This window comes from Ovis canadensis, chromosome 8, assembly GCF_042477335.2.
Source record: "Ovis canadensis isolate MfBH-ARS-UI-01 breed Bighorn chromosome 8, ARS-UI_OviCan_v2, whole genome shotgun sequence".
NCBI classification, from domain to species: Eukaryota; Metazoa; Chordata; class Mammalia; order Artiodactyla; family Bovidae; genus Ovis; species Ovis canadensis.
Genome location: NC_091252.1, coordinates 40,615,573 through 40,627,826, shown reverse-complemented (window position 1 = coordinate 40,627,826; position 12,254 = coordinate 40,615,573). Strand labels below are relative to the sequence as shown.

Here is a 12,254-nt window from a genome sequence, read left to right as displayed (position 1 = left end):
CTTGCAAGCGCAGTCGTCACCCGCGCCGCGCTGGGGACCAGCCGAGCAAGGCGCGGGGATCTCCAAGGGGCCTCCAGCCTCCCAAGCCCTGAGGTGGCCCCCAGAAGGCGACACTGTCCCCGACAGCTGTGGAGAGGTCAGGACTGAGGTTTCCTTTTCCCGAGACCCCGACCTTGCCATCCGGAGGGGGCGAGCTCAGTCTGCCTTCTGGGCGGGGGGCGGAAAGCGGCCTTCTATCAGCGCGACCTCTGGTCCCCACGCCCTCCCACCGCCCTATCTCCTCCCCGCAACCCCATTCATTTTTCCCAAGCAGCTTCCAGTTCGGGCTCAAAACCCAACCCCAAGCCCACCCGAGCTCATCACGGAGCTGAAGGGGGCGGCCGGGGTCGGAGCAGGGCCCCCGAGGGGCGTCGTACCGAGGTAGCGGCCGCGAGGGGCGCCGTGTCCCGCCGGGGCCGGCCTCGGATGAGCCCGGCGGCCGCGAGCAGCCCCCCGGAGCCGCGCAGCATCCGCGTCTCCTGTGACGGTGGAAGCCACGCCCGCTCGGGAGCTGGGGGCTGTCCTAGCGCCCCCCCTACCTTTCCCCCGCCCGCCCCCTGCTCCCGGCGCCGGCCCCCGGCCCGCCCCCGGCTCGGCTCGCGCGAGGCGCTGGGTGCCTGGGCTGGCGCGCTCTCCCGGGCGCGCACACACATACACACACACACACACACATCCACGCACGCACGCCCAGAGCCGCTGTCTCCGCGCCGGGCCCTCGTCCCCCTCGCCCATGCAGACGGACAGAGCGCCGGAAGATGGCTGACGACTCCACGGGGCACCGAGGATGCAGCCCGGCGGCGGCGTTGGCGGCGGGAGCGGCGGCGGGAGCGGCAGAAGCAGCGGCGGCGGCAGCGGCAGCGTTGGCGGCAGCGGCGGCGTCGGCGGCGGCGGCGGCGGGAGCCGGAGCGGCGGCGGCGGCGGCATCCCCGAGACCCCTCGAGCTACCTTTCCCTCTGACAGCCACTGACGTTCTCCGCCGCTAGAAGAGACCGCGCTTCTCCGGAGCCTGCCTCCCCTCCTCCCCCGCCCAGCCCCGCGCCCAACCCCGGCCCCGGCCCCGCCAGCACCGCCACCTCCGCCAGCACCGCCACCATCAGCACCACCGCCACCACCGCCACCACCACCGCCGCCACCGCCGCCGGCGGCAGCAGCCATTTCATCTCCACCGAAACCAGACACAAAAACATGGCAGAAATGGAGAAAGAAGGGAGACCTCCGGAAAATAAAAGGAGCAGGAAACCGGCTCACCCAGTGAAAAGGGAGATCAATGAGGAAATGAAGGTATTTTTTGGACTTCGGGGGAGAGAGCTCGAGCTCTTTCTCCCGCCCGCTCCCTTCGGGCTGTTGTATGGATTTTTTGGGGGGGGAGGGGGTGCAAGAGGAGCGCTTGTCAGTTTCCGTAGGATGCCCTGAACGACTCAGCTCCTCCTCCAGGTGCAAAACAGAGGCCAGCTGTCGGGCTGCATCCCGGAGATGTCTGCCTCGGATTTGATGGGGGTGGGGGTGGGGGACGACCGGGAAACCACAGACTCTTTAACCTTATAAACCCCAGGTTGGGACGGGCGTGTTTCAGGGAGGAGGGGACCCGGAGCCCAAGTTGAGGGTGGGTATGGTGAAGAGGCTTTCCTGGTCGGTGGGGTAGTTTTTTTTCCCCCCTCTTCTTCGGCAGCCATCCTCGGATCCCTCCAAAGTTAGGAAGCCGCCGAGCCAAAGGTATCCCGGGAGCGCTCGATTCCACCCCTCTCTCCCTAGTTCATCTCCCGGTTCCTCCGTACCGCTTCCTAGTACCCTGCTGCATCGGCGTAAAGGGGCTGTCAGTGCCGTGGCGAGTTGTGGCCCGAGCGACGCAGGTCTAGGTACCGTTTTTGACGGCCGGTTCGCCTCGCCCGCCCCTGCTCGCTCCTCTCACTAGGTTGCCTCCGCCTCCCTCTCAGCCTTTGCATGCTTCACTTCCCAGTTTAAGCAGACCCGGGCAAGCCCTGCTGAAAAGATAGCTGTCTGAGGGGCCGCCTTCGCAGAGCGCCTGCCCATTGTTCGGAAAGGCCGGCTCGGAGTCCTGTTGGCGAGGCCGGGCTCCCCGCCAGGCCAGCGGTGCTCCAGAGGTGGCGAGCGCGGCAGCCTGGCGCTCCAGCTGTTCGCGTTGGAGTGATTGCACAAGAGCCCCGCTCAGCTCCGGACCCCCCTCGTCCCCCTTCACCCCCACCAACTTATTTTCCATGAAGTTGCAGCTTTTGCCCGGTGAGGGTTTTGTTTCGTGTTGATTTCACGAGTTTCTCTTGATTTTTATTTTTAATGTTTTATTTGTAATTTTTGTCTTTCTGTGAGTTACAAGCAAGTAGATTTCAGGGAGGACTTTGGTTTTCATTCTGCAGCCCTCTTGGTGTTCCCCATCTTCTGCATAGAGTCCTTAACACTGCCCACTGACTTGGTCAGGTTGGTTTAGTTGGTATTTAAAAGATAAACGAGGAAAATGGCAAGCAACTAAGTAAAATCTATTGCAGTTTGACATCCTCTTGATTAGAACAAGCATATTCTAGAGAGTGCCTTGAAAGGGGCCCATGGATAATAAATACTATATATATTATTATATAGTACCTAGGTGTGTATGGTTAGCATTCCTTTCTTTCAGAAAATGTCTGTAGCAACATTTTGGAATAAGAGTTTTGATTTCTGGGTGAGGAACTTAGCACCTGGAAGCGTGCAGTGTAGCTCCAGTCCAAGGAGAGTTAAGGAAGATTTGCCTTAGAAATCAGTGCCATTCCTTGTGATGGAAACCACCAGTGATTCCATTGATAGTTTTTTTTTGTTGTTGTTGTTGTTTAAAGATACCGGTAGGAGTTGTCCTCCCATGGAGGCTGGAATTCAGACAGTTTAGGATAACCATTCTTCCTCACTCACCCTTCCCTCCTGTCCTGCATTTCCAGATTACTCTTCTGTTTCATTTTAAATTGGTCTTGGAGGAAAAGGAGGGAGGTGAAGCCACCAAGAAATCACAGTGTGCACTGGCCCTTTAAAACACTCTGCCTAATGTGATCTATATGGATGGCAGCTTTTAAGTTTCATAGGTTCTAGGATTACAAATTAGCTAATTTTAATCAAAACATGTGAAATGTTATCCCGGCTGGATATAAAGGCTGACTGTGCTCGATGCTTGGGGCTCGCGTTGTTGACTTTGGCTGCAGGGGCACTCCGTGGTTTGGGAGATAGTTGTCCTTCTACAGTATAACAGATGTTTGTCTGAACTGGTGAGGAAGAAACAAAAACAACATTGTGTGAAGGGGAAAAATTACACAATTTTTAGCCAGTGCTGCAGGACTAAGTATGGAATTAACCTTTGTGCACAGAATTTCCTCTTTTTAAAATGTTATGTTTCTTCCAAATTACCACCTACTATTTGAAGTTTTAATCCTTGTCATTTCAGTACAGAGTAGCATTAAATAAGAAGTTTTACGCAGCAAATAGTTCAATTGCCTGAAGGATCCATATTTTTCCCCTAGTTTGGAACAATGCGTAAGAGACCCCAAGTCAAAATCTTCGGTCAGGTCAGTGCACAGCATGCCAATGAGTGATGAAATCCCATTTCTAGAGCAGGTCTTCAGTACGCATTCTTCTAATATAATAGCGCCCAAAGTTCTCATTTTTAAAGTGATTTCTCAAAGTCAAAAGGTGGGTTATCTTGAACTCATCAATATTTTCTGCTTTTAATATTAATAACCACATGCATAAAGCCCCTCCCCAAACCTCCTGGTATTACTACCTCTCCATTTCCCCAAACCTAAATTGTAGAGTAACTCAACAAGTTGATTGCCCTGTGTAAAAATATGTGTAACAAAATGTCACCGAGAACACAATGTGGCCTTGTGCAGCTTCATATCGGTGCCGCTGGAGCTGCCTGGCTGTGTTTGCCTTCATCTGAACGGCTTTCATCTGGACCAGCGTAAACTAAGCTCTGGTAAGTAATCACTGCCCGGCAGAAAGAAAGGAATGTATACAGCTAGCCCGGCCTAAGCTGTAAAAACGGAAACCTGAGCCCCCACCGGGGATCACGTATCAAGGCTTGAAGGTAGGGGAAATGAAAGGGGGAAAGAGGAGAGAGCGAATGCAAAAGTCAGCCTGGGAAGTGGAGGATCAGGAGGAGGCCCCCCTTAGGGAGAGTTGGCTCAGGGATTAGGGAATTTTATCGTGGTGTACAGTGACCTACTCAGGTTTCAACACTGCTGGGATCAAGTTGCTTCTCTGTGAGCTGAAAGAAAAAGGACTGGTGTGTATGTGATTTTTTTTTTCCCCTTGGGGTAATAGAAAGGACATTGGTACAAGTGTCTATTTTAAGTACAGCAAATGCAGGGCACTGAAAATGAGCACCCAAACTGCCTCATCATAGAGACTTCAAGATTTCCTAATTGAGATAGTCACACATTTATTTAAAAATGGACGGAGAAGACAAACTGGCAGAGGTTTAGCTGACACCAGTAATGTCATTGGAGATTGCCTTCATGTGGCTAGAAGCTAATGTTGGTTGCTGTTTCACTAGATCAGATATTGAGTTACATTTTCCTTATCACTGGTATGATGTACATGGCAGTTGTAACAAATTTAAATTTGATACAATATAATTTTGTGTGTGAAAATTACATGACTTGGCATAGCTTGTCTTTAGTGTCCTCTAGTGAAAATATCTTCAAGTAGAAATGTTTGTCTCATTATGATCTTTACTATGTTTCGTTATCTTTCCTTTCCCTCACTTTATCCTGGTTTTTCTTAATTAAAAAGACTTGTTACATTACTGTACTTACAATCAGTCTGCCTTGTTTAGTTAGTGACCAATAGAGGGAATTTTAAACAATCAGATGGCAATTCAATTTATATGTTGAGTACTTTCGGTTTCTAAAGTGAATATTGTGATGATTGTATTAATGTAATATGACTTCAATATATTGTTAGCTCACATGAATCATAATAAGTGGCCCTTAGGAGGAAATTTGACATATGGAAGTGTTAATTTGTTTCAGGAGTTCATCCAGAACATAGTATAGAAACTAGATGTAATATTGGATGTGTAAATGTAAATATATGAGTAAGTGTAAATATAGTTGCACTTAAGGGTATATATTTTATATGCAGAGATCTTGGTGAGCATGAACATGATTAGTGACTAGCAAACAGTAATACAGCTCAAAAAAGTCTAAGCTATGAGTAGAGATAATGAGTCAGATTTTCATCTTCTAAAACTTTGTCAAAACCAATGTGATTAGATCATGCACTCTGCCCTGGAAACTTTCCTAAACAAACCAAAATTAATGCATTTACAATGTTTGGCTTCCTTATCAATTGCTCAGCTACAGGATAAGCTGTGTTAAATGTCTTAGGTTCTTTGCTGAAGAAGTTCTCTGTCTATAAATATTCTTAATAAGTAATTTGTACCTAAAATTATGCTTCAGTCCTAATGTTAGAGTCAGGCACATCTGTTAGAGTTTAGTAGTAAACCCACCATAAGATTTTCTAGTTTAGTTTCTGATGGTCTCCATTTGGCATTAAAAATGACCTGTGTCAATTGCATAGACGATAAAGCAAGTTGCAGAGTTGAGCTTGTGAGTGTGGTGATTTAAATAGCTTGTCATAAAATAAAACAGTGATATCAGAATGTGGATTGGAAAAGTCAGCATGTTTAAGGTTGAAACCAGCTCATTACTAAAACAGGTATATTTTAAGTTTTGCTTCTGAAACTCCATCCTGATGTCAGAAACAGTAAGTCTCAGGAACCTAGGAAGTGGGCTTGGGACCAGATCTCACTGTGACATTCACAAATTATGGCAGACCTCCCTGGCTAAGAAGTGGTCTGGGGTGTGCTGTGTGGCAGGGCTGGGAACTTACGTCAGATGGGACGTGGCCCTGGCCCCTTGGGAGCTGGTATAGGATGTTCCCTAGCCCACTGGCCTTGTCCTCTGCATTGCTCTCAGTTGTCCTGCTCAAGGCTCTAGTCTCAACCCATAAGAGAAGTTCCTGGGAAGGCAGAGAGAGCTATGAATCCTGCTCTGTTCAAACCTGGAATTTTCTGAAGAGTCTCTTTCTCCATCTGTGAACCTGTGAGGATGATGTGTGGTAGAGCAAGACTCTCTAAGCCTTACACAGCTCACAGGTTCCAGAGAGGAGGAAATGGAAAGGAACCACTCCACTTCCTCCCGAATCTGAAATAAACATTTGAACTAGAAGAAAATGAGTCTGACAGACTCATTCCCTTCTGCGTTTCCTGCCTCTGTGCTTGCCAAGCACTGCTCTGAGAAGCCAAGCTCTACTCTCCTTGTGTGAAAGACAGACTCATAGAAACCAAGAGGTAACAGAGTTTTTAAAGGAAAGTCAAAAAACAGGGCCTCAAAAAGGGCAAATATCAGTGAGTACACACTACAAGTGACTGTTTGAAAATGGAGAGTTCAGGGAAATAGACTATCTTGCTAGGGTGACCAGACTTTTTATATCTTCTAAGGAAGTATTCTTTTTATTGTCTTTATACTTTTTCTTTTGAAAAAATTATTAGAAGTAGTAGAAGGTGGATCCTTTAAAAATCTCGGAAGTCTGAAACTTCCTTTTGTGGAATGGGAAGTCAGCCACATTTACACTCTTAAGCTAATAAGATTATTGAATATTTTCCTAAAAGAAAAGAGATATTTCAGGGTAGAATGGAAAAAAAAAAGCAACTTTGTTTTTGATGGTGCCAGTTGAAACATGTAAACAAACATGAAAGCCTGAGGTGGGTGAAATTTGCTGAATGCATATTTTTGAATCTGTAGACTGATGGTTGTTAATATCTCCTATATAACTAAACGTCTGTGGAACTCCTGCTTTAAAGCCAGTGGCTTTGGCATGGACAGGAAAACAATGTCACAAGTCTTGGTGATTTTGAAGCCAGTGCTGCAGCTGTGATAGGACACAGCTGCCCACAGCTGCACACCTGCTATGCCGGCCAAAGTGTTAGCCCAAGGGCTGGCCTCCACAATTTCACACATTTGTTTGACCTTTTTAGGACATTTGATGTCCTGGCTACAGATTAAAACATAGGGACATCATTGTCTACTCCATGTCACAACAAGACAGTGAAGCAACGTAGATTTTTACATGTGGAAACACACACATTTTGGTTTCATGTGACAATTATACAACCTTCCCATTGAGACTGTGTCAGTAAGAGAGCAAGACTTTCTCCTCAGGCCTGCTCCAGGTCGGAGCTGGACTTTAGTGTTCTGATGCATCGCCTGCCCTTAGAACCGTGTTATAATCCTTGAGTTGTGGCTGAGAACAATGCTGCAAAGCGACCCAAATGGAGCTCAGTGACCTTCTTCAAAGGATTTCAGGCCAAGAATCTGTGTGTGGTTCAGGGCCAAACAACAGGGTCAATGGGTGCAGTCTGCATACAGAGTATGAGTCTGTCAGCTCTTCATGACATCCATGTGAATGATTCTCTAATGAGATGTCTGTGGGAGTGGCTTTTCCTTAAGATGCCTTCTGATCCTGTGAAGTCATAAGCGTGGAGGCACTTTGTAGTCTGTAGACATTTCTTTTCCACCACTTAAATTTTACCTCCTTCTTGGTAAAACCTTTGAAATGAAACTGATCCATTAGATCTGTGTTAAGAGAGATGACTTCAAGTTGAACCAACTTGAATTCCCAACAGTCTGAGAGTGCTTGTTAACATTGGATGTTACTATTTTTTTTTTTAAACTTTCAGATCTGGGGGATAGATAGAGCTAGAAACTGATTTCTAATTAAGTTTAATTCTTACTTCCTACAGAAGAAATTGCCTCTCTTCTGCAGCTTCCTCCCCCGAGCCCTTTCAGTTCAGTTCAGTTCAGTTGCTTAGTCATGTCCGACTCTTTGTGACCCCATGAACTGCAGCACGCCAGGCTTCCCTGTCCATCACCAACTCCCAGAGCTTACTCAAACTCATGTCCGTCAAGTCGGTGATGCCATCTAACCATCTCATCCTCTGTCATCCCCAACCCTTTAAAAATCTTAATTAGCGAGTCGAATGATGCTTAATAGAAATCTACTTTACAACTCAGTCAGAACCCATGGAGGTGAAAAGAGAGATAAAATATTTTCCAAAAATAACCATCATTCTATTATTCATAACCTTAACTGGCAGAGATACTAGCATTTCTTTCCCTGCCTTGTAAATTGTTCAGGACTGGGGGTTTCCTTTTCCTTTGAAAGTATTTCTCATATGCTCTACTTTCTTGGATAATGTGTGTCAGAATGTTTTAAAGTTAAGTAATGTAATTGATGGATCCTTTTTACTGTCATTAAGACTATGAATATGACTGACATGGTTGTCTGTGGGAAGACCATGTGTTAATTTTTAATTAAAACTTTTTATTTTTATAAAATAATTCATAGGCATGACAGAAATAGAAGAATAAGCAATACAAATAGCAAAAAAAGAAAAACAAAGGCTATAATTTTCCCACCCAGACACAATTACTGTCAACATTTTGATGTATTCTTTCCATGTTCTTTTTAATGTATGATACATTTTTTTTAAATGGTCTTATAGTGTACTAACCTTCCTTTTTGAACTTAATATAGTGTTAATGGTTTTCCATGGCAGTAAAAATTTATCCACAGAATATTTTAGTGGCAAAATAGTATTCTGTTTTGGTAATTTTATGACTAAGCTATATTTATTTAACCAAATTCTGATTGTATTTAGTTTATTTCTAAGAAAACAACACTGAACATGCATTGTTTTGCACATATTTCCTTAGAATAGTTTATACCTAGAAATAAATAAAATTGCTGAATCAAAGGGTGTGTAAATTCTTCAACTTTTATTGCATACAGTCAAGTTACCTTTTTTAAAAAATGAATCAACTTGAATTCCTAATAGTTTGAGGATGTTCATTAACATTAGATGTTATAATTTTTTAAACTTTCACACATTTTTAAGAATCATGTGTCCTGAATTTTGTTTCTATATTTACACATTAGAAAAATATGGAAAATCATATTTCTATATTTACACATTTTAAAAAATATTTGTGGATGTATCCACATGTATCCACATTTATTGATTAGCTCCTAAGTGCTGGGCATTGTGCTGGATGAGGCATAAAATGAAATAAAAAGTTTCTGCCCTCATATAACTTACAGTGTGTTTGGGATGGAGGATATATTTTACTAGCACTGTAAAGGGATCTAGGACTTGGAGTGAAATGGAAATTATATTTGTGAGAAGAGGGAGAATGTGGCTTTTCTCTCATTTGAATGAATGATTGGGAGCTTTCCGAAAACTTTCTGCTTTCTTGGGTAGGATACCAAGTTGAAAACAAATCGACATTCAGTTATGTAAGGCCTGAGATGAAAGAAATCAGTGATGCCCACCCTATATTTTAAAGTTGGATTGGTATGTTCAAAATAAAATCATTAGTCCTCTTTGAAGACCTTGATGTACTTTCATTTTAGAGGTATTTTGAGATTTTTGTAATTAACTGTGATTTTCAAAATGACTTGAAGTCAAGTCTTCATTGTTTACCTGGTAAAATGTTCAGTTAAAAACCATTTAGATTGAACTTTGACGTGCATACAGTATTTCTAGTTGAGTAAGGAGAATGTCTAATGAATGTCCTGGGAATTAAATTCCAACAAAAGTAAATTTTGCCAGCGTAGAAAGAACTCAGAGGAATGAGGAAAAGTAAACTTTCCCATCTTTCTACTATTTATTATTTCCACCTTTTTTTTAATTCTAGGAAAAGATCATGCTTTCAGACTAAATGTTAGAATTTTCTTCTTTCTTTAGAAACCCTGGAGATGAGAGAGGGGGATCTGAAAGGGAGAAGGGTATGGGGATAAAGTATTAAAAGTGCAAAGCCATTAGAGTCAGATGTGAAGTCAAAAAGTTGTCAAATGAGAAGATTAACTTTTAATTGTGGATTTTAAGAACCACTATTCCAACAGTACAGATAATTAAGGAGAGTAGAGATCAATGACCAAATCAGAAAACAAGTTTACCATAAGTAGATATGTCCTGGTTGGAAAGCTCTTTGTATGTGAAATTGACATCCTGTAATATGATTTCTTTGCAGTCCTTTGTTGGACCAAGGAAGTAGTTATTTTGGAGTTGCTGACACATTGGACTGAACAGAATTTATAGTAGAAAGAGTCCTGGTATAAGAATCAGAAGATCTGTAATTTTGTTCTGACTTTACTAGGTGATGTCTCACGCCTGCCGTTTACCTTCTGTATGTTCCAATTTTCTGTTGTAAAATGAGGATGTCACAGAGGTTCACCAAAAGTTTACTGTGGAAACCAAACACCTAACTCGCAGGGTTGTTGAAAGGAACAAGAGAGTTAAAGGATGTGGAAACACTGTCAAGTGCTATAAGAGTGTTAGACATTATCATTGTAATTATAGTGACCTATTTTCCAAACCCAAATTGGACCACATGGTATGAGAGAGGATTTTTGTGTCACTTCCAAGGGCGAGAGGCAGTCTGCAAAATGTGTTTTGGGTGCCAGAATATTGAAATTCTGGCACTTTTGATGGTGTATGGGAACAATGATAAAATATTTGAGATAGTGGCTGTTCAGTGAAATTTATGATGTGTGATCACTGTAATTATGATATTTCTTTGTGAAATGTATTTTATTTCATGTGTAAGTAGTTCTTTGATTTCACAGAATCTTAGCGCTGGAAGGGACGTTGAGAGACTGTACTTGAGTTTCCTGCTGTTAAGTCTCCATGAGAAATTCTGGGTGAAGATTTTGGGGGAAACCGACTTTACAATTTCTATCAGTACAGTAGCCTGACCTTTTATTGAACATCCTTACCTCAAAAATCTCTCTGCACTTAACTCTTTATCACCTCAATTTTCTGGTAGAAAAACTTGAAAACCCTTATGGACCATAAACATTAAACTCACTTCTCAGAATATGTTATGTTTCTTGGATGGTTACTGCAAAAATCCATTTCATTTCCTTTGATTTAGCACCATAATGAGCCCATATGATGTCTAGCATCAAATTCTAAGTTTTAATTCTAAATCAAGTTAAAAATTATTTATTCCTTGGGGTTCTTCAGCTTCTTAGTGTAGTATAGTATATTATATAAGACAGAGGTAATACCTCTGTATAGGTAATACCTTCATGTAGTATAAATACAAGAAACATTGGTGTTTGTTTTCTCTTTTATCTTGTTCCTTTTTTATGAAAGGTTTGAGATTTGTGGCTCAAGGCTTTATAAACCTTTTGTTTTCTGCTTTTGTAATCATATATCTAAACATTAAGGTGTTTCTTTTTATTTTCAGTGATAAGAAAGGAAATGCTTAGAGTTTATTTTCACTGACATTTATAGTAACTCAAAAATCATGAACTAGATCTTGTTCATATTGATTGTTCCATGAGGGCTCTGAGTTTTCAGCACAAACCATAAACTGAGTGATGCAGTTAAGGTGCCCAAATAACACAAATTTGGTATCAATAATCCAGTTGCAATTTCCGTTTTTACCCAAATGTTTGAAACTTCTGGATCCCATCCTTGGGATTGGTTCTGGAAGGCTGAATGGATTTGCAGCTGGACTGAAACAAACAAATCTGTATCCTTGACTGGGAGGTTGCTCCATGAATGATGCATCTGTAGCTTCTGTGTCACTTCAGAGGTTAGACACAACCAGCGAGAGGCGCCCAGGATACAAATGGCCTAGAAAATTAGATATGGTGGCCAGCAGTTATCTTTTTGGCTCATTTCTCTTAGAGATTCAGGCAGACAGTATACATTACCAGTCGGATGGCTTGAACTTGGCTTTTAACACTGTTGGGGATTGTGGGGGTTTTGTTGTTGGTTTGTTTTTTAATGCAAGGTATAATCGTTATCCTTGAGGTCTCTGCTGCCAGAGCCCTGATGGAAGACCTCTATTTGTGAGCCTAGGACGGTCGTTCTCCAGTCAGGCACTCAGCTCAGTGAAAGAAATTGAGAGCTAGGGAAGACTGACACCTCATTCAATTAGGAATGTCTTTTGATGGAGTAGTGCAGTGTTTAGCTGAATCCTCCTCAGTGGTCTACCAGAAGTTGCTGAGCTTATTATACATATCGATCATATCATCTTTGCACATTCATGAAAGGAATGTCTATTTAATGTGGACATGACCAGCCATCAGAGAGAATAAATGCCTCACTAAAGCTTGATATGGCTGACTGTTGGCCTTGTGGATGGTAACACTGAATCAAT

General features: G+C 43.3%; 1 protein-coding gene across 2 annotated transcripts in view; it reads left to right on the top strand.

Moving 5' to 3' along the window:
* The first annotated feature begins 607 nt into the window (after window positions 1–607).
* SOBP (sine oculis binding protein homolog) overlaps window positions 608–12,254 on the top strand; it is a 167,604-nt gene continuing 155,957 nt past the window's right edge. The window contains exon 1 of one of the 2 annotated variants that reach the window (XM_069598232.1): window positions 608–1,320. In XM_069598232.1, coding sequence (XP_069454333.1) covers window positions 1,225–1,320 — 96 coding nt within the window. In that variant the 5' untranslated portion in view covers window positions 608–1,224. The remainder of the gene's footprint in view (window positions 1,321–12,254) is intronic. The other variant, XM_069598231.1, reaches the window with a different exon arrangement.